This window comes from Macaca thibetana, chromosome 7, assembly GCF_024542745.1.
Source record: "Macaca thibetana thibetana isolate TM-01 chromosome 7, ASM2454274v1, whole genome shotgun sequence".
NCBI lineage: Eukaryota > Metazoa > Chordata > Mammalia > Primates > Cercopithecidae > Macaca > Macaca thibetana.
Genome location: NC_065584.1, coordinates 32,163,124 through 32,185,739, shown reverse-complemented (window position 1 = coordinate 32,185,739; position 22,616 = coordinate 32,163,124). Strand labels below are relative to the sequence as shown.

The following is a 22,616-nucleotide window of genomic DNA, read 5'->3' as shown; positions in this document are numbered from 1 at the left end:
TAGATTTTATGCCAAAAATAAAAGCAACAAAATAAAAAATAAATTGGACATCATCAAAATTAAAAACTTTGGTACTTCAAAGGAGACAAAGTAAAAGGACAATCCATAGAATGAGAGAAAATTTTTGCAAATCGTAGATCTAATGAGGGACTTGCATCTGGAATATATAAATAATGATTACATGTCAATAATAAGACAAATAACCCAGTAGAAAAATGGGCAAAGGATCTCAATATTCATTTCTCCAAAGAAAATATATAAATGGTGAATAAGCACATGAAAAAATGCTCAACATCATAGCCATCAAGGAAATACAAGTCAAAACCATGATGAGATACTATTTTGCACCCACTGGGATGACTATAATGGAAAAAGATAATAACAGATATTGGTGAGAATGTGGAGAAGCTGTCGTCATGAATTGATTGTGGGAATGTAAAATGATGCAGCCACTTTGGAAAACAGTCTGGTGGTTCCTCAAAGGGCTAAACAGAGTTCCCATGCGATCCAGCAATTTCACTCCTACATATATACCCAACAGGAAGGAAAACGTGTCCACACAAAAACGTACCTGAACGTTTATAGTGGCATTATTCACAATAGCTCCAAAGTGGAAGCAGCTCAAATGTCCATCAATTGGTACATGAATAAATAAAACATGGTCTATCTATACAATGGATTATTATTTAGCCATAGAAAGGAATGAAGAACTGATACATGCTGTAATATGGATGAACCTTGAAAATGTTATGCTGCGTAAAAGAAGCCAGCCACAAGAGACCACATACTGTGTGGTTCCATTTAGATGAAATGTCCAGAACAGGCAAATTCATAGAGACAGGAAGTAGAGCCAGTTGCCTAGGGGTGGGGAGATGGGAGGAGTGGGGAGTGATGCCCAAGGGATATGAGGTTTCTTTTGGGGGTGATGAAAATGTTCTCAAATTGATTTTTGTGATGGTTGCACAACTCTGGATATAATACAAGTTGGCGAATTGTACACTTTAATGGACAAATTGTATGGTATGTGTGAGTTTGATCCCAATAAAGCTCTTTTAAAAATGGAGAAGAAGAATATCTGCCTTACAGGGTTGTGGGGAGGCTGAAAAGGAATAATGTATGCAAATCCCCCAGTGTGTAGCAATGTTCCAGAATTAGTTGCTAGGGTTATTAAAATCCCCTTTTAGACCAGTGGCAGTGAAGAAGCCTTTTTTCCTTTTTATTGCTAGTATCTATCCAGGAGCAAGGAGAACAATCTGATAGGATTTAATATAGAACTAGGGAGGATATATGGTATAGAACAGCAGTTTCTAACTCTGACTACTGATTAGAATTCCCCGGAAAGTCTTTCAAAAATATTGATCCTGATTCAGTTGGTCTGAGTGGGGCTGGCAGGTGTTCTAACCTGTAGCCATTAGCTGAAAACCCTGGTAATTCAGGTAAGAAACCAGCCCAGGTCTTTGAAGGAGCGAGGACATCTGTGTCCAGGTCAGAAGTCATACACAAGCAATGCACTTTATAGTTGCAAACTTCTTTTGTAGACATCATCTCTGATCTGTTCCAACAACCCTATGAGGTAGTGTTATTGGTAGCATGAGTTGTTAGGGAGCTGAGTCTCAGAAGATTAAATCACTTGCCAGGGTCTTATTTTTAAAGCATAATTTTATCTATTATTTTAAAAAGACAAGATCCACACACATGCTCATACCTATTAGTTATCAGATCTAACACCTTGGAGAGCACTGCCAAGGTGACAGCTGGTGCCAGGTTAATCTATTTTACATAGACTTCCGAACAAAGCTCTTCCTGCTACTTCGCATTAACTGATGAGCATCTTGAGAGTGGAAAGCAAGCTGATGAGGCATTATCTATTATCTATCTACCTTTTTTTTTTTTTTTTTTTGAGGTAGAGTCTCACTGTCACCCAGGCTGGAGTGCAGTGGTGTGATCTCGGCTCACTGCACTCCAGCCTGGGGTTCAAGTGATTCTCCTGCCTCAGCCTCCTGAATAGCTGGGATTACAGGTGTGCGCCACCATGCCTCGCTAATTTTTGTATTTTTAGTAGAGACGGGGTTTTGCCATGTTGCCCAGGCTGGTCTCGAACACCTGAGCTCAAAGTGATCCGCCCGCCTTGGCCTCCCAAAGTGCTGAGATTACAGGCGTGAGCCACTGCGCCCAGCCTATCTATCTAGCTAGCTAGCTAGCTAGCTAGCTAGCTATTACCTACCTACCATCTGTAACTAACTACTAATCTGAATGTGCAAGAAAAACAAAAGACAGGAATAATTTGGATACAAGATTATCAGAAACCTGCAAATATCCCAGATAACCTCTGAGTTAAAGGTTTTGCACCAGCCAAAACACATCTTTTTGTTCTCAATGAATGACTATAATAAGGATATGATGCAATTGTAAGCCCTTAAGTAAGCCCATAAGTAAAATATATACTGCCTTAACCTGTTGAGTATTTTGTGGTATCATTTGAACAAGATGTTTCTGTTGCTGAAACCAATGGATGCTACTTAAAGTGGGGTCAGCATCTGGGAGCTTGTTAGAAGTGCAGATTCTTGGGTCTTCACCTAAACATACTGAAGCACACTCTCTAAAGGGTGGGGCCCAGAAATCCGTGATGCAATAAGCCCCCCAGGGCATTCTGATGCTCTCTGCACATGCAGAGCATGTCTACATGGTCGCCCCTTCCAGCTCTGACTGGCAAAGATTCTGAGAATAAAGGATCTAAAACCACATTTTTCTCAACACCTATCTCAAGCTTCCTAGATGGGTCCACCTGCCATTGGATACTCATTAATGCTTATGGTCCCCTGAATCTGTGTAAGGCAGGGGTTGCCTTCTGAGTCAGCAAACACCTTAGCGTTTCCAAACCAGTTATTTCCATGTCTTGAGATGCTCAACATCGCCGTGTCTGTGCCCTAAGGGACTTCCCAATTAATTAAGCTGCCAAGCTTGTCAATAGGCTGGTTCCTTCATTGTTTTAGAAGAGAGAATCAGAGAAGCTGTTCTCATGCCAAAGGAGCCCTCATTTACTGCCGCTGACCCAGAGTTCTCAGCAGTTCTGGTCTGATAACTGAGCATCCACTCCGTAGCCCTGGCAATGGGGAGCTCTGTGTCCGACTCCATCTGCCTCAGTATGGCAAAGCCCTTCCATACCTCCTCTCTGCACCTAAATTGCATCCATCTCCTTAAATAAATCACTCTTGGTAAAACCCCTCTTCCATCCTCCGGGCCAGATATTCCTGGTTGTGAACTGTGTGGCCCTCTCACCTCGGTGGGGTTTATATTAGCTGGTGTTCAGTATTCTTGATGGAGAGTTTGCCTTTGCTGGGAGATTTGTCTGTTATCTGTGCCTTGTGCTTGAAAAGATTGGCTGAAATGCACGTTTTAGCCACACACCCTGCATACAGATTAAATGGAACTGCCTTGGTAGAGAATAATTAAGCCAAGGACCTTGTTTTTCACCTTCATGATGAAAGACAAATGACTTTCAAAGGCTTTAATAAGATGGCACTTGAAATGTTCTCCTACTTTGGCCAGCTCGGGACTTTCAGAACAGCCTTGTTCATAAATATTCTGTGCAACGACTGCATTTTCATTTAATTGTAGATAGAGTCATTTTGCAGGAGCTCTTGTCTCCATTTTTGACCCAGTGTAATCAAGGCATATTACACCATTTGTTGTTGTTAAAGAGTCAGTTTCAGCTGTATTATTAACTCTTTGAGAAGAAGACAGATTTTTCCCTACCAGATGCATTCTGCTTCTTACCAGTCTTTTGGGGGTGGTGAGGGTCTTGTGGGGGCCACCATTTCTCTCCTTTTCTTATCTTTTGAAGTGACTGTCAATTGGACAAGAAAACAGATTGATTGCCTAGTGGGAAATGAGACCCCACTAAATCATAAATATGAAATGGGCCTGAAATAGACATATTTCAGCAAAAGACATCCTTCCCCAAATAGCTCTTCTCCAGCAAAAGGATTTCCTAGCAATCATCATCTCTTTTCCTCTTCAGTGTTAGGTTTTCTGTCTGTGCCAAGGTGATTTTTCCTGCATCTCCTGGACTCGTTCTCACTTTTGTAGTAACAGTGTTTGCTCTTTCCTTAGCAAAACCGGCTGTAAATGGGTGTCACCCTGCCTAGCTGGCTTTCTCAGGCTTTGTTCCAAACACAATGCTGTCTTTTCTTAGCTGTGGAAATGGGACTGTTCTCCACTGGTTTTTGAGAGAATGGCCTTTTCCTATTCTGTTCATATAAACCAGCCTCACACCTCGGCGGCCTATTGTTTTTGGGGATCTGTTAATGCAGAAGAAGGTTTTTACTATGGACAAGGGGAGTTGGGAGGGCCGTGATCAGAGACATGCTGCATCTTGCTGAGATGTGAGGAGACCGAGGAGTCAGTTTGGAAGGATCCACCCGTGGGCTCTGATGCCCCACAAAGATTGTAGGGTGTCAGGCTTTCAGTTCATACAGAGGGTGTCCCCTGCCTCTTCCCAGAAAGCAGTAGCCTTCCAGTTGGTCCTGTCACTGTCTGACCCAGGACCTGGGCGCACTCATTTCCCTTTTCTGGCCTTGAGTTCCTGACCTGAGGTTGCAGCCAGGATCCAGGGTCTCTGGGTCTTCTCAGTTGCAGAATCTAAGGCTGGAGCTTAGTTTGCAGCCCTGCTCCCCACCGTTTCCTGTAGATGCTGTGCACACAGAGCAATGGCTTATCCACCCGCGCCCCCAGCCATGGGAGCCGAGTGACTCATGTTGGCAGGTGGAGCCATTGCCTCTGCCAGCTCTTGTTCAGAGCCTTCACCTGGTGGTTGGCTGAGCTGATTTGAGTGAGCACAGCGTCCAGTGTGTGGGTTTGTTCACAGGTGAATGTGCTTGATTACATCCTGGTGTTGGGGGCAGCTGAAGTGAAGTGGAAAGAGCCCTGGACTTGGAGTCAGGAGTTCTGGGTTCTTGCCCAGGTCACCAGCTCTGTGGATCAGGCCTCCCTTCCTCCCTAACCATGCAAGGTGCTGAGCACACAAAAAGTCAGTAAGATGCAGACTTTGCCCTTGTGGAACTCCCAGTTTAACGGAGGAGTCAGAAACAGAGAATAGAATATAATACAGTAGGGGCCAGGATACGCTCAGAGCAGAGGGACACCTCCTCAGCCTACAGGGCATGAAAATCAGGGAGGGCTTCCTGTGGGAGGTGATGCTCCAGCTGCATGTACAGGAGACATGAGAAGTAAGCTAAGGGGACAGCAGGGCAAAGGCATGCAGGCCAGGGAAGCGTACGGTATGTAGCACCTCAGTGTTTCAGGAGCATAGAGTGGAACCCTGGGATCAACAGGTGGTAAGAACACAGCAGGTGGGGCCAAGTGTCAGCAACCTCATTTGACATAGGAGCTTGGGCCTCATCCTGAGGGTAAGGTGGACAGTAACTGGGTCAGATTTGCATTTTAGAAAGATTCCTTCTGATGGCTGGGGTGGAGGATGGTTGTGCAGGATCTGGAGGCCTCCTGGGGGCCTGGGGCAGTGGTCCAGGAAAGAGAGTGGGCCTGGAAAGTGACAGTGGGGGCGGATGGGGGGAGCAAATCTGAGGAAGATTTAAAATCTAGAATTGGATGGCTGGTGTGATCAAAATTGGAGATAACAAGAGGGATGGGGTTATGGCGAGGCTGGTAGTGAGCCCTCAGGGACATCCACATTGAGCGTCTGGTCCAGCAGGCACTTGGATATTTGGGTCTGCAAATCCAGATTTGGTTGGCATTAGTGTATGGGTGGTGGCTGAAACCATTGGGCAAATGAAAACAGAGACCCACAGGCCATGCATATCGAGTGAGGAGAGTAGCAGGCCAAGGATGGGACCTGGAAAACAGCCCCGAAGGGATGGGAAGAAGCAGGAGACTGGAAAGGCAAGGTCAGAGGATGGGCAGGTGTCGGGGAGTGGGTCCAGGGCATGGAAAATTCAGGAAAGAGGGATGATGCACAGTCAGGCAGAGCCTCCCAGGAGGATGGACTGAGCAGTGTCCTGTGGGCTGGTCTGTGAAGATCCAATCCCTGTCTTCAAGAGCAAGCCATTTCCTTCTCTGGGACTCAGTTTCCTCATCTGTAAAATCTGGGGATTAGCCTTGGTGCTTCCAAGAGCCCCTGGCACTAAGAGTCTGTAAAAGCAGAAACTTCTCTTTTCTTTTTCTTGAGACAGAGTCTCGCTCTGTTGCCCGGGCTGGAGTGCAGTGGCACAATCATGGCTCACTGCGGTCTCAACATCCTGGGCTCAAGCAGTCCTCCAGCCTCAGCCTCCTGAGTGGCTGGGACTACCGGTGTACACCACTGTGCCCAGCTAAGAAACTTCTTATAAGAAGTTAGGGGGCATCCTTCCTACATCCCACCCCTTCTCCCCTCAAGCAGGCCTACGCTACCCTTGAAGGCTGGATGAATAAAAACCCAGAGAAGTCAGAGCTGGAAAGGACTTTGCAGAGATTTTAGTCCAGCCCACCGTGTGGAAGGTAGCCTGATGGAATGGAGTCAATCCCTGTCTTTTCCCAGCTCGGCAGCCTCGGGCAGACACTCCACCTCGCTGAGCCTCAGTTTTCTCACTTGTAAAATAAGGCCTCTGAGACCCACCTTGCAGGTGTGTTTGAAGGTTAGTGAGAACTGGGAGCTACTTGTGCTTATTAAAGATGAGCCCCAGGACCTGAGAGCTGACCTGATTGACTCGAGGTCACAGAGTAGGGCACTGTGGTGACCAGAGCCCAGGCTCCTGAGGACAAGTGCACTAGGGTCAGCCACCTGCCGGAGGTCATGAACCCGCAGCCGTGGGCCAGTGCAGCCCGCAGATGTGTTTTGTTTGGCTCATGTGGTGTTCCTTTCAAAATGGAATTTGTTGCTGACATTCCAAATTGGGAGATTTTACTTTAAAAATTTATATATTTTTGAAAACTTGGAAGAATTAGCAGCACTGAGCCTGCATCCCACTGGGGTAGTGTCCCCTCCCATGGCAGGAGGGGTGGGCACCGCCCCATCCAGCCCTCCTCCCTCACTAATGGTGAGTTGCTTGCTTGACCCCTGAGGTGATGTGAGTTTGCAACCCCAGCCTTAGACTGACCATTTGTCTTGAATTTTCTCCTAAAGCCCTGCCCGCTGTTCACTGAAACAGCTCAGTATTTCACAGCTGAGGTCCAGACCTTGGCCACTGAGTAAGAAGGCCTGGCAAGAGATGATGGGAGAGACAGGAGGGCAGAGAGTTTCCAACAGCTCAGCCCCATGGGGGATGCTGGGAGGGCCTGGCCCCTGCAGGCTGCTGGGGGTCAGCAAGGGAGTTGGCTGAGAGCCCCTGGGGTTTCCTCATTCCTCCCTCCTGGGGTGGGAGGAGGCTGTGGGCCTAGCTGGCTGGGCAGGCCACGGTCTTGTCCCTGAACTGCCCTACTTTGTTGATGGGGGGTGGGGGAGTGGGGAAGGACCGCAGCCCCTGGCTCAGTGTAGCCCTGTTTATGTGGGGGAATGTCTGGTATGTTTGGTATTTGGGTGTTTACTTCCCAGGGTGCTCATGGGTCCCTGGTGTTGAAATGTGGCTCCTCCATACAGGGGGGCCCTGGTGGGCCTGGCTGGCTGTGCGTGGCTCGAGGCTAGATTTGGAGGCTGCGGGGCTGTTACTCCAGGTCTGCTCACTGACAGCTCAGCACGCCCAGAACCCCCCACCCTGCTCCTCCCTCTCGCAGGTCTCCTTTCTGTGCCGCATTCTGCCCCGAGGCAGGCCAGTGTGCCGCTGCTGCAATAGCACCGCCTCCGCCTTGCCTGGGAAGGCAGGCAGGGAAGCTGGCATCATGGAACTCTTCCTGTGCTCCTGGCTCTGGGCTGGAACCCAGTCCCCATCACTACCATGTGTGGCAGGGCTCAGTACCTTCCTGTACCAGTGAGGAATGGAGGCTCAGAGAGGCCAAGTAACTTGCCCAGGAGCACACAGCTGGTCTACAGCAGAGCTTGTGGAGGAACTCAGGTCTTAAAGACCACCCCCCAGCCCCACCAACCAAAGCTCACACTGTCAACTCTGATGCCTCAAGTCTCAGATTAGCCTGGTTCTCTCTGCCCAGGCGACAATTCTTAGCATGAGACGGAGCCCTTCGGACCTGTGCTACTCTGGTTAGTGCTAGGGTTTTTTGGTTTTTCTTATTTCTCTATTTTCACTTATTACTTCCTTTCTTTGTCCATGTGAGAGTTTCTTATTTTCAGTGCCTTGGGTTGAGAATGTCATTTCTCTTTCTCATTCTGTCTCGTTGTGGGTCCTGCAAGCTGTATTTTTGAAAACGCTTATGAAAAGTCAGAATTCAAAATCACATCTGGGCTGCTGTTTGTCACTGCGGAAATGCCATGCCACCTGCAGACTGGGCGTGAGAAACACAGAAATGGGTGAGGGTTAGGCCGGAGAGGAGCTGGTGACGTCCCTTCCTTTAAACCGTGGAGCTTGAATGTTACACCTTCATGTAAACTGTGCAATAACGTTTTTTAAAACATGTTAAATACTTCTAACTCTAAGGGCAGTGACCACGCTTAGACCACCCACCCCTTGAAGAGCGGGATGTGCTCGGGCCCTGGGGCCCAAAGACCTGGATTCGAATCCTGAGCTGTCACTGAGCATCTACGCAGCTTTGATATTCGTAGTTTCCTCATCTGCAAAAGCAGGGAAGCTGATAGAGCCGTGCTGGGTGACTTACTGGGACAGCAAATTAAATGTAGTTAATTTAGTTAATAAACACCCATTCTGTGCCATGCTCAGCTCTGGTGGCTGAGTGATAGTGGTGAAGGTGATGATAGACTGAGATATTTATATAGATTAACTATGAATAGATTAACTAAGGTTTTCATGGGAAACTGACAGTGGGCAGGCAAACATGCCTGTGAAAAAGGTAAGTGCTATTAGTGAACGCACCTTGAAGGAAATACACAGGGAGATGGTAACAGGACAGGGCTTTCAGTTTAGGGTGGTCAGTAAAGAAGTCAAGAAGTGGCAGCAGAAGGAGCAGCAAGTGCAAACCCAGGGGACAGGGAAGAACTTGTTGTTTTGAGGGAGAGGAAGGAGGCCTGTTGTTGGGCGTTGAGGGGTAGAGGAGGGCGATGTAGTGGAAGGTTAGAGAGGCAGGAGGGGCCGGGTTTTCTCGGTTCTGTGGGTCACATGTGATGGAAGCTGTTGGAGGGTTGTAAGCAGAGGAGCTGACTTGTGTTTTAGCCAGGGAGAGCCCTTAGGAGCCATTGCAGTCTTACAGGGCAGAGGCGACGAGGGCTTGGACCAGGCTGGAGGCAGCAGGGATGGAGAATGTGGTGGACACCTTAGAGATGTATTTTGCAGGTGGAATCATTACGACCTGCTAAATGGCCTGTTTGAGTCCTTAACTGGCTCCAGGGCAAACTTGTCTGGGCACACAAATCTGCGTGCGCATGTACTGCATGCAGACCCTGATTCAGTAGGTCCTGGTGGCCTTCAAGACTGCATTTCTAACAAGTGCTCAGGTGAGGCTGATGGTGCTGTCGGTCAGCCACACTCCACAGTGCCTGACTCCTGGCAAACGTCCAGGAAGTGCTCACTGTGGGGATGACCCTGTGAATCCCTGTAGGAATCTCCCAAGTGCTGCTGTCATTGACTCCTGCCTGCAGGCCCTGACTGGGGCCAGGACTGGGGGTGGACTTATGTCAATCACAGAGATAGATTCACACACGGAACAGTCCTCTTTGCCCATCAGGTCCATTCCCGTTTTACCCTGCTCTGTGCCCCAGGTGGCCCATATCAATGGACGACATTACCCAGGAGTCCTTCCACTCTGGCTCCTGGTTGAACTTGGCCATTAAGAGGCTCCATCCCCCTTTCCCTCTCTTTGCCTGTTTCTTTGTCTCCCTGACCCCCTCTTGGAGCTGCGTGGTTGTTTCTCTCTTGCCACGTGGTCTGTGGTCTCTGCTCACCCTAAACTTCACAGCCCGATGTTCCTGCCTCTCCGGGCCTGTGACTGAAGTTGGTTGCCCGGCCCTGCATGACCCCTCAGTCCAGCACTCAGCATCTCCCAGACCAATTTAAAATTCCAGGACAGTGAGTACAGCTCGGCTCAGCCGCTCGTGCCTCGTCCAGTCAGCTGTGGCAGGGACTTGAGAACAGCCTTGGAAAAGAATTTGGGGTATTCATTCCCCTGATCCCTCCCTGTTGGGCACCTGTTGGGCTGTGGCTGTGTTCCTCTACCAAAGAGCACAGCTCCTGTCTGGTGACCCTCTGCCGTGGCTAGGTGACAGCTCTCCCTGGGTTCCAATCATCTCTCCTGACCCTAGCCGCTTCAGGCCGGAAGTGTTAGTGACTCCACTGGAACTCCCGGGTTCCCTAAGCGCTGTCCACACCCTGTAAGTAGTTCCCTCACTAATCTCCTTTAAATAAACACCTGTTTCCTGCTGGGAGCCCCTAGTCCAGGGGCTTTGGTACCAACCGAGGTGACCCACCTCTGCCTTTTCTTAGCTGCTGCTCAAGGGCCCTTCCGCATCCAAGCTCTGCTGCTTTCTCAGCGGTTTTAGGAACATCGCTCCTGGGTGGGATTTCTCCCCTGATCGCTAAGGACCATCTTCAGCTCCTCCATTAGCCCCTGGCATCACCTGACCTCCAAGGGTAGAAGCTTGGTGTCCCAGGCATCTTTCAGTGGCATGTGGCAGAAACCTTCTCAAACTCCCTTCAAGCCAAAGGAGGAATTTTCAGGACAGATTCACAGTCCCAGTGACAAGAAGCATAGTCAGTTCTTACCAGGGTGGCATCAAGAGGACCAAGACAGCATCTTTCTCTGTGTGTCTTCTGTCTGTCGACTGTCTGTTCCTCTGTCGGTACCGTTGGCTTCCGTCCACATCTCTGCATGTTTCTCTCCCTGTGGCGCTGCCTCTCTCTCTCTCTCTCCCCTTCTTCATGTCTGTGATCTGTGTTTCTCTGTCCCACTGTCTCTATGTCTGTCTACCTGTTTGTGGGGCACACTCTGTCTCAGGGCCTGGTGAGGTGAGCAAGCCTGGGTGAGGTGCCTGGGGCATGGCATGCAGGAGGTGCTCCCTCTCTGGTGCTGACCCTGCACTTGCTTAAATGTGTGCCTTGGCCACCCCGCCTGCCTTTCCTTGCTCCAGGCCCGGCTCTTCTCTCCATTCCCCTTTCCCTCTCTTTGCCTGCTTCCTTGTCTCCCTGACCCCATCATGGAGCTGCGTGGTTGTTTCTCTCTTGCCACGTGGTCTGTGGTCTCTGCTCACCCTAAACTTCACAGCCCGATGTTCCTGCCTCTCCGGGCCTGTGACTGAAGTTGGCTGCCCGGCCCTGCATGACCCCTCAGTCCAGCACTCAGCATCTCCCAGACCAATTTAAAATTCCAGGACAGTGAGTACAGCTCGGCTCAGCCGCTCGTGCCTCGTCCAGTCAGCTGTGGCAGGGACTTGAGAACAGGCTGTCTGAGGAGAGGTCTGGGTGAGGCGGGGCTGCTCCACACGAGGACCCTCATGGTCCTAAGTCCCCAGGTCTCTCCATCCAATGTGAAGTGTGGAGCAGCAGCACCCCTCACTGCTGGGATCCAGATGACCTTGCCCTTGGGCCTTCCTGGGAAACTACGGGAAAACAGAGCCAACGCTAAGTTTGCCAACAGGGAAAAGCATGCTCCCCTCCCACCCCCAGCCCGCATCTCATGGTTCTTTAAATGTATTGAGCTGCCTCCTCCTCAAACATCCTGGTTCTTCCAGCTGTATCTGCAGAAACAAATCATTGTCAGCCAGTTTGGGGTTCCGGGTTCAGATGTCAGAGCCGCGTGTGGTACAAATACTCTCTACCGTCTTTCTCCCACACATGGGCAAATGCTTTAGAGAATTCAAGAAGCACCAGGAAGGAGGAGGCAGCAGCCCTGACTCTGGGGACGAAGGAGTCCCAGGGAGGGCTGGGGAGAGTCTCCAAGTTAGCTGTGAGGCATGAAGGCAGAGGGGCTCTGCCAAACGCCTGTCTCATGTCTGGTGGGACCTTAACAGATGTTTTCTACATCTCTGGGCAGCTCTTAAATAGCAGCGTGAGGATTTAGGGGTGATGCAGCACAGTTTCAATGGGGAAGGTGTGAGGATGGGAGTTTGGGAACATCTTGCCTCATTGGGAGATACCAGCCAAGGTTGGGGGAATGGGTGCAGGAAAGGCCTGGGGCTGGGCTTGGAAGCTGGTGGTGGCTGTGGAACTGGGGGCTCTAGGCCTCAGCACATACCCTACATTTTTTCCTGGCCTGCTTAGGACTCATGCAGACTTGCCATAGCTATCAGGGGCCTGTGCCCCCAAATCTAAACTCTGCCTTCAGCCAGTGTGCTTCTAGGGAAGGCAGGCTCCAGTCTCCAAGCTTTGCTGGCCTACTATAAACAGAGAGAAGAGGCCACCCCAGCAGAGAAAGCTTCCGTGAGTGCTGGGGAAAAGGCCATGTAGATCCAAACACGGGTAATAAGTCACTTTGTAATGAAAGAACCCAAGCCTGTAGCATCTCTCTCCGGAATCCTGAATTCCAGTCATTCATCTGAGTGACATTTGTTGAGCCCCTCCTGAGTGCCATGCGCTGTACCAGGTGCCAGGGATGCTCAGGTCCCGTCCTCCAGGCTAGCAGGGAAAACAGGCACCCACACAAACCAAGGCTTGTGGTAGGATACGATGGAGACTCCTACAGTGCTGTAGCAGCGCCAAAAAAGCAGCAGATTCTTTTTCTTTTTTAACTTTTATTTTAGGTTCAGGGGTACATGTGCAGATATGTTATATAGGTAGATTCGTGTCACAAGGGTTTGTTGTACAGATTATTTCATCACCCAGGTTCTAAGCCTAGTAGCCAATAGTTATTTTTTCTGATCCTCTCCCTCCTCCCAACTTCCACCCTCAAATAGGCCCCAGTGTGTGTTGTTCCCCCTTTGTGTCCATGTGTTGTCATCATTTAGCTCCCACTTATCAGTGAGAACATGCAGTATTTGGTTTTCTGTTCCTGTAGTAGTGTGCTAAGGATAATAACCTGAGCTCCATACATATTCCCACAAAAGACATGATCCTGTTCCTTTTTATGGCTGCATAATATTCCATGGTATATATGTACCACATTTTCTTTATCCAATCTGTCATTGAGCATTCAGGTTGATTCCGTGTCTTTGCTATGGTGAATAGTGCTGCAATGAACATACACATGCATGTGTCTTTATGGTAGAACGATTTCTATTCCTTTGGGTATATACTCAGGAATGGGATTGCTGGGTTGAATGGTAGTTCTGTTTTTAGCTAAAAGCAGCTGATTCTATCTGGGGAGTCAAAGGACCCTTCCTGGAGGAGGTGATGTTTACTCTCGAGGTTGAGTAAGAGTTTAACCAAGTGGGAAAGGAAGGATATCTCACTCAAGGCTGAGAGGGCGTGGCTGCCTTGGAGAAGGGTGAGACATTTGGAGTAGAGGGTGATGCAGGAGGGGATGAATGTGACTGGAGAGGGGAGGAGGAGTGGCCCCTGACCTGGGCCTCAGCCTGGCCCAGTTGATCTCTTAAACTTTCTTCCAGCTCTGAATCTCTTTGCATTGCTGCTAAAGCAGCTTCCGTCTGCTTCTGACTTTCTGTGGAATAAGGCCATGTGCAGGGCGGGGGTAGGGAGTGAAGCCTTGGAGGACAGAGGTTGGTTGCTCAGGGGAGGACACAAGGTCCTGCAGTACCCAGGCTGCACACATCACCTTGGCAGTTTGTGGGCAAACCCTCCTGGCCGAAGGGAGATTGCACCGCCAGCCACTTCCTCCAGTTCCTTCCCTCTGCCTGTCGTCACGGTTACCTTGGCCTTGTTGGGGGTGAGGTTAAGGTTGGGCGGAATCAATTTCAGCCAGGTTTCTATTTTCCCAGATACAGGTCAGCCAGAGGAGCTGTCACTTCTGGTTCGGTTTCAAAGAAGGCCAAGGGACTGGGAGGTGCTTGGGTGTGGCGGTGTTGACGAGGCGCCTCTGCAGCTGACTCCCAGGTGTGGTGGGAGTCGGGCAGGGAGAAGCTCAGAGGTGGTGAGGAGGCAGAAAGGGGGCTGCCCTGCCAAGGCCTGTGCTGATGGCCATGGTGCTGGTCTCGGGCCCAGGCACTCTGTCCTGAGCCCCCAGAGCATGCTGGGAGTGTGCAGAGAGAGGCTGTTTATTTTCCTGGCCTATAGCCCTTTGGGCTGAGACCTCGTTCCAGGCCTTGGGCTGCCAGAGTCACCCCCCGCACCCTTCTCCCTGGCTGGAGAAGTGAGAGAGTTGGCAAGCCCAGGGCAATCCAACGGCTTCTCTAATGGCCTATGACTCTGGGCTGTCCCCAGCCCAGCTGGTCTTGGGTGTCCTTCAGATTTTCCTGGTAGGTAATGTACAGCAAGAGGTGCCACATCAAGTGCTCCTGACAGACTGGGGCTGTAAGGGCTGGTGGTCAGGAGCAGGATGGTTGAAACCACAGAAATCTGAGTTTGAATCCTGACTCTGCTATTTTCTAGTTGCATGGCCTTGGGCAAATTGAACTATTGAGCCTCAGTCTCACCATCTGTAAAATGGTACAGTAATAGTAACTTCCTCATAAGACTTTGATGGTGTGGATTAAAAGATATGTGTTTAAAGCATTTAGCAAAGTAGGCAACAAATGGCACCTCTTGTTATTATTACTAATGGAACAATAACAACAGCAACTTTGATTCGAAGTCTGTGCTAGTGGGCAGTGAGTCTCCTTCTCCCCATTCGAGGGGTCCTGTTTCATGCATAGTGAATTTCTTAACATGTCCTGAGGAAGAAGCAAGCCTGGAGACTCAGGAGGCCCCTTGCTTGTGCCCCAGGGTCATTCAGCTCTTCCGCAGGTGGGCATCCTAGGCTGGGGAGACTGTTAGTGACAAGAGGAAATGGATCCCAGCATTTGGAAGGACCAAGAAAGGAATATTGGGTATGGAGGGGCAGGGAAGATCTTAAATCCCAACAGAAGGTAAGTGGAGAAGACAAAGATAGTCAAGGAGGTAGGAAGGGGTGGCAGTGGAATGTAGAACCTGTGTCCATGCCCAAGGCGTTTTTAAAGGAAGTGCTTGGGAACGACTGGCCTGGAAAATTGTACCCAGAGGGCTTGGGCTGGGCAAAAGAAAAGGCCGTCACCGCCCGTTGGGTGCCACCTCTATGTGAGTAGACTTGCCAGGCTCCTGGCCTCCTGAACTCCTCATCTGGCTTTAATCCTTTTCTCTGCTTTTGCATATTCTTCCCCCAGGATGCCCACCTGTGGGAGAGCTGAGGGACCCTGGGGACAGAAGCAAGGGGCCTCCTAAGTCTCTGGGCTTGCTTCTCCCTCAGGACATCTGAACCCAGATATCTGTCTTAGTCCATTTTGTGTTGCTATTACAGAATACCACCAACTGAGTAATTTATAAAGAAAAGAAATTTATTTCTCACAGTTCTGGACGTTGTGAAGTCCAACAGCAAGGTGCTGGTGTCTTGTGAGGCCTTCTTGCTGCATCATCCTAGGGCAGAAGGTGGGAAAGCAAGAGAGTACAAGAGAGCAAGAAAGGACCAAATTTCCTTTTATAACAAACCCCCTTTTCTAATAACAACATTAATCCATTCATTAATATTGTTACTAATCACCTCTTAAAGGTGTCACCTCTCAACACTGTTGCATTGGGGATTAAGTTTCTAACACTTGAAGTTTGGGAGACACATTCAAACCATAGCAGAATCCCTTCCCTTTTTGGCCTCTGACTCCTCCCTGGGATGCTCTAAGAGGATCCTTGGACTGGCTGGGAGATACTTCCAATGCTCCAGGCAGTGGGCTGGCAGAAGTGATCACTTGTTCACTGCCGAGACATGGGTTAGAAAGGCGAAGTTGTCCCTCTGTCTGTGTGTCAGGAGAGAAGCTGTATTCCAAGCCTGCCTCAATGTCTAATCAGTGGCTCTGTGCCCTCACAGCTAGATGAGGAAGAGGAGCGAAGGAAAAGGCGCCGGGAGAAGAACAAAGTCGCAGCAGCCCGATGCCGGAACAAGAAGAAGGAGCGCACGGAGTTTCTGCAGCGGGTGAGCTGACTGGGTGGGTGGGGAGGTCTGCCATTCCTTGGAGTGAGCTTGTGTACTCTGGACCAGGACAGGCCATCAGATGTCTCTGTAGTCAATGAGCATCTGCTGGCAGCTGCCAAAGCAGCCTTGACCCCTCTGCTCTTTGCTACCTCCTGTTTCCTCTCCCATCTCTGAACTAAGACAACTAAGGGCAGCCTTCAGCAGTTCCTGCCCACACAACCCCTGGAAGCCCAAGAAGGAAGGAGGAGACAAGTTCCCCTCCACTGAAGATAGACCCTTGGTGCTGATTGACCCAGATCGTCCAGGACTGCCACTCTCTATTTTGGTTCCCTGGTGGCTACCAAAGTTGTCTAGGGTGGGTGCCAGTGAAGCTAGGTAGTAACATCCTGCATGTAGGCACTGGACACAGCCTCTGGCCTGGCTACCTATGCACAGAGAAAAGCTCCTTCCCTTAGCTGCAGGTGGCTTATCCAGCCCTGCATGCCATCTGGCCAGCCCCTCAGCTCCACTGAAGGTGACCTCCAAGCTCTTTGATGCTGCCTCTGGGAATCAGAGGTCAGCTCTGCATGCAGAGGTCAGCCAGGGGTTGCTTTTCCTCCTGGCCCTACCTGCCCTTTCATTTGGAATGTGCCAAGCAGGATGTTTGTTCTTTTTCTCTTGAGTCCTGCCTCTTAGAGCTTCCCTGCATCTCAGAAATGGTGGCTGGCAGTGAGGAAACATGACCAGAAAGCTAATCAGTCCAGGCCAGGAGTCTCTGGTCTTTCCACCCCTAATCATTGTTTCACTGCTGAATAATAATAATGATAATGTATAATAATAACAGAATGGGGCAGGTCCTATTCTGTAAATACACAGTAATTAACAATAGTTGCCACTATTTGTAAAGTTGGGTGCTGTGCTAAATGCTGTATGTACATCATCTCATTTTATTGGGATAATAACCATATGAAGTGGGTAACTTCATTATTCTCTTTCTACAGATAAGGAAACTAAGGAAGTGTGGGGGCTAAGTAATTTGTCCACATTTCTGCTATATTGGCATTCATTCATTCATTCATTCATTCGCTCTTTTGTTCATTAATTGATTCAACAGGTATTTTTAAGCATGTACTAAATGTGCATTCTTGTGTTGGGTACGTTGGGGGCACACAGGAAGGAGCAGACACAGTCCTCCTGTGGGAGCTGGAGAGACAAGGCTAGATTGGCCTGGTGTTCTTGGACTCTGGAGGGTCTGTGGGGATCTTCTCATACTTGCAACAAGCAGAGAGCTATTCTGTGGTCCTGGGTGTAGACGGCATGGGGCCATGTATCTACCTGCAGGCTGTGAGTGTCCAGGGCAGGGAATGGTTACTGTAGACAGGAGTTAGACTCCTGGATCTGGGAGCCCGTTGGAAGAGAGGGTGCTACAACATTGGGCTGGGAATCTTCAGGAAGTTTCTAAGACACGAGCCTTCAAGATGGATGAAGTGTCACATACCTCATTTCCAGCACCGAGTGCCTGCCATGAGCAGAGCTGGATGAGAAACAGCAGGGACTAGAGAAGCTTCGCATGAGATCCCTGCCTTCAAGAGCTTGTCAGCCGATTGCTAGGCGAGATACGCCTGAGCGGACAGCATGTTAGTGACACACCAGTGCAATAAAGAGTTGGTGCCCAAGGAACGGCACTCACTGCCCTTCACATTCCAATAACACTAGCTGAGCACCTACGGTGTGCCAGGCATTTCCCATGTTTTATTTAATCCTTATAACATTCCAGTGAGATAATATTATTTATCCCCATTTTAGAGACTGACCTGTAGCTCAGAGAGGTCAAGTTACTTGGCCAAGGTCACACTGCTAGCGAGTGGTGGGCTTGGATTTATTCATCCTTTGCTGATCCACTCATCCATTTAGTAGGTGTGTAGTGAGTGCCTGGGACACAGAGGGCAGGCAGGCGGTGTTGGTAGTGGGATGGGAGGCAGGAAACAAGGAATAGTGACGTGTGCCGAGCGTTGTGTCTGGCAAGCCCAGCGAGCTGTGAGAACACACAGCAAGGGCCCTGTCCTGGTCTAGGCTAAGGAAAGGCTGCTTCCATTCAGACATAAAAGAGGAGTAGGAGCAGTGAGATGGAGGCCCTAGGGGGTTATGAGGAATGGAAGGGCTCAAGCAAAGGCAAAAGGTGCTGTTTAAGGATGTGTTTAAGGCATTGAAAAGGATACCAGCTGGAGTTTAGAGTACCAAGCGGTGGGCTGGAGAGGCAGGCAGGGCCCAGATCCCTCATAATAGGGTGATGCTAGATGCTGGGTTGCCTGAGCCATGCCCAATCTGTGTCTGTTGTCCTGGCCTAATAATTAGTAGCCGCTTCCTTCACTCTCACAAGTACTGCACTAGGATGATGAATTATATGGTCATGGAGGGCCACTGAAGGGCTGCAGGAAGGGAGACGCATACCTTCAAAAGATCCCTCTGGCGGCAACGTGGGGCACAGATTGAGGTAGAAGGATCAGTTTTGGAAGTGTCGTGTTGTTCCAGTGAGAGAGAAGCGTGTGGCCTTGGGGTCTGGGAGGAGATTTGGGCAGCATTGTCTGGGCCCAAGCCTAGCCCTCCACTCACCCCTGTGTTCTCCTCCTCCTCCCCAGCCTTGGAAGCAGAGGTTGGGTGTGAAGTTCAAGGCATGAATGCAGGCGGCTGTGTTGACAGTCAGTGCCTGCAGACCTGGGGGGATTCTCTTGTAGTTTATTTTTAATAGGTAAAATACAAGGCTCAGAGATACATATATTAGCTGTTAATAAATATTAATTATTTTTGAAGTAAGGGTATATATATAGTTGGAACACATATCTACAGGCGGCCTTTCATAGCCAAGCATTCTGCATCTGTGATTTGACAAACAGCAGATCAAAAATATTCAGAAAAAAAAGCATCTGTACTGAACACATGCAGACTTTTTTCCTTGTCATTATTACCTAAACAACACAGCATAGCAGCTATTTACATAGCATTTACATCGTATTAGTCATTATAAGTAACCTAGAGATGATTTAAAGTATATGGGAGATATGTATAGGCGATATCCAAATAACACTCCGTTTTATATAAGGAACTTGAGCATCCTCGGATTTTGGTATCCTCGGGGAGTCCTGGGACCAATTGCCCACGGCTACTGAGAGACAACTGTATATATATATTAGAGGTAAAAAACCACCGTCCCACCCTTGACCCCTGGACACCCAGATCTACACCTGCAAGATTCTTACTGCATCTCAGAGTTTGCCTGCCTAGACTAGCCGAGCCCTGAACCCAGGGAAAGAGGCAGGCCTTGGGAGGGGTCAGGGCCACACCCGACAGGCCCTGGGGCTACCTCAGTACCTCCTCCAGTCTGCAGTCAGGAGCAGTGGCCCTTAGGCTTCTGCCTTGTATAATGCTGGCAGCTTCTCTCACAATGCTGTCCTAACCCAGGTTCTTTAGATGTTAGTAGCAATAATGCTATCTCACATTCCTCTGGTGCCCTCTGGTCTTCACAGCCACTCTCTCCTTGATGGTCACAGTGGCCCTGGGAGGAGGAAATGCAGTCCCATCCATTGATGAAGTTCAAGGTCACACAGTGGCCGAGTCAGGACGAGAACCTGGGGCTTCCTCTGTGCCCCACACAATATTCAGGTTGCCCAGACTCAAAAGAAATGAGGAAACTCGTTCGCAGAAGCATAGCTAGCAAGTAGCCGAGTCAGCATTTTAATCCAGACAGGCCTTTCAGGCTCAAAGGGCATATCAGGCTGCTTCTCAGCTCTTACAGAAAGTTAGTGGAATTCTATTTTATGTGCCTTAGAATAGCTTTTTAAAAATATAGATTCAGACGATCTTTTGTTGTTGCTATTGCTGTTTTTGAGACAGAGTCTCACTTTGTCACCCAGGCTGGAGTTCAGTGGCACAGTCATAGCTCACCGCAGCCTTGTACTCCCAGGCTCAAGTGATCCTCCCACCTCAGCCTCCTGAGTAGCTGGGACTACAGGCACACCACCACGCCTGGCTCATTTTCTGTTTTTTGTAGAGACGAGGTTTCCGTGTGTTGCCGAGGCTGGTCTTGAACTCCTGGACACAAGTGATCCTCCCACCTCGGCCTCCCAAAGTGTTGGGATTACAGGCGTGAGCCACCATGCCCAGCCAATTTAAACAATCTTAATGCTTAAAGTCCCCTGGGCCAATCATCATATTTTCTGGGAGGAAACTGAGGCCCAGAGAGAGGAAGTGACGTGGCCAAGGTCACACAGCCAGGATTAAAAGCCAGGACACACAGCTCTTCACCTTGTATTCTTTCTACTGCCTTTGCCGACCACAGTGTAGGAGGCAGAACCTTAACATGTACTAATTCTATTCTAAAATAACAAATGGTTTCATTTTCTCTGGGGCAATAAATATCTAACAGAAGGCAAAACAATAAACAAAAATGCAGCCGGAGGTACATGCTTCATAATTAATGCGAGAAAGATCTTCGCTTAGTTCCTTCATTAATTAGGAAAACAAATTAGGTAATTGCTGTTATAAAGTCACAAACCACTTCTACAATCATGGTTTTTAAAAAAAGATTCTTCTGAACTCAACTTATACTTACACAATAAATAAATATGTAGAGCCAACTAATAACTCTTTGAGTATGGAAGGCAGTAGAACTAAAAGGCAGTTAGCTACATCCTGGCCGGACACGGTGGCTCATGCCTGTAATCCCAGCACTTTGGGAGGCCGAGGCAGGCAGATCACTTGAGGCCAGATGTTCGAGACCAGCCTGGCCAACACAGTGAAACCCTGTCTCTACTAAATATATAAAAATTAGCCGGGCATGGAGGCACATGCCTGTAATCCTAGCTTCTTGGGTGGCTGAGGCATGAGAATTGCTTGAACCTTGGAGGCAGAGGTTGCAGTGAGCCAAGATTTTGCCACTGCACTCCAGCCTGGGTGACAGAGCCAGACTCCGTCTCAAAAGAAAAAAAAGCAGTTAGTTACATTCTGACAGCCAGTCAGAATTTGGGATATTCCATGATGTACCCTAACATTTAAAACCCACAGAATATAATGTTCTTTGTATGATAGCTGCATGAGTGAAGCAAGTTACCCTACACTGCACTCATCTTTTTGTGTGATACAGACGCTCCCATAGAGTTGGTTTGACACGTGGTAATTTCTAGGAGGCAGATCTATGTGTGCAGTGCTATTGAATTCTGCCTGTCAGAGGCTTCCCCTTGCATGTCCAGTTTTAACTTCAAACTCACTGTACCCAAAACAAACTCCTCCTTTTCCTTCCCGCCACTTTCCAGAACAGCTCTCCTCTCAGGCTCCATTCCTCAGACCCTCCATCGGGTTCATAGTCAGCTCTCTGCCCTATCTCCTTCCTTCTCCAAATCCTGCCAGTCACCAAGATCTGCTGATTTTTATTTGAGACATCTTCCTTCTTTCCCTCTCTTTCTTCTTTATGCTATTCTCTTGCTTATAAGTTACAGTAAGCCTCTCTGTTTGGTTTACAAAGTGCTTTTCCCTGTGAGTTCATCTAATCCCCAAGAGCCTCACCTGGCTGCAAAAGAAATAACTGAGGCTCAGAGAAGTTAAGAAACTTGCTTCTAGACTCAGATTCTCAACCCACAAGCTTTCCAGAGCTACGGGCTGGCTCTCAACCCACCTTCTCAGCTTTCTACCCTACTATGTCCTAAAGCGAGCTGTGGTCACAGTGGAATAGTTTTCCCTTCTAAACCCATCCTAAGCTTTCCCATGCCTGGGTCTTTGTTCACTCAGGGTTCTCCACCCGCAAGTCCCTCCTTCCCCTTCTCAACCCAGCCTGAGTCAACCCATCTTTCATGCGCAAGGTCAGACCCGCTCTTTAGCCCTCTCTAAGGTCTTCTGAACCCTGGGTGGCGGATGGTCACACAGCAAGCTCTGCCTTGTTGCACAGATTGCTGCTCCCGCTTACGGTGGAAACGCCACAAGAGCCAGTTGGGGACTCATGGCCCTTGGATTCCCCGGGGCATTCACTGTACATAGCAGGGCCTCAGCAAACACTCACGGATGGGTGGGTTACCCTGACACTCCTTGAATCGGAGGCTCAGGAGAGTTTGAAGATGGAGCTAAGTCCTTGGGCTGGGGAGACCGTGATGGTCAGAGGGTTTGTAAGAAGTTCCCAAGGTCACCAGAGAGTCACCAGTGAGCAGGGGGCTGACACTGGCACCTAACTGCCCCAGCCTGAGGGTTCACAGGCTTCCATGGATTCACACGGGGTCTCTCCTGGCCCTCCAAGATGCGCCTCTCTGGGAATTCTCCGAACAGAGAACCAGGCCAGCTTCCCAGTCACGTCCCAGCCTGTGGAACCAAAAACCACAAGAGCTGGTTTTTAATATTTTCCCCGAGCATTTTTTTTTCCTTTAGTGAGGCTGTTTTCTCTCAGCGTGTAGTCACGAGGCCTGCCCGTCTCAGCAGTTCTGAGTTCCCAGGCACTCATGCTGCCGCCTCGGAGATGAGTACAAGGAACAGTTCGGTCAGACCGGCTGTGGGAGGAAGACGGCACCCTTGGAGGGAGAGGGTTGGGCCCACTGAGGGTTCTGGGGACCCCCTGGAGAGGCTGCTCCACCTGTGCC

The 22,616-nt window shown here is 49.3% G+C and overlaps 3 protein-coding genes across 6 annotated transcripts in view; 1 reads left to right on the top strand and 2 right to left on the bottom strand.

Moving 5' to 3' along the window:
- The window catches only part of ACYP1 (acylphosphatase 1), an 820,450-nt gene that overhangs the window by 395,637 nt on the left and 402,197 nt on the right, over positions 1–22,616 (bottom strand). The gene's annotated exons all lie outside the window — the stretch shown is intronic.
- TMED10 (transmembrane p24 trafficking protein 10) overlaps positions 1–22,616 on the bottom strand; it is a 553,877-nt gene that overhangs the window by 317,589 nt on the left and 213,672 nt on the right. The window lies entirely within an intron of this gene.
- Positions 1–22,616, top strand: part of JDP2 (Jun dimerization protein 2) — a 42,884-nt gene that overhangs the window by 17,917 nt on the left and 2,351 nt on the right. For all 3 annotated transcript variants that reach the window (XM_050798906.1, XM_050798908.1, XM_050798907.1), the window contains exon 3: positions 15,916–16,020. In XM_050798906.1, coding sequence (XP_050654863.1) covers positions 15,916–16,020 — 105 coding nt within the window. The remainder of the gene's footprint in view (positions 1–15,915; positions 16,021–22,616) is intronic.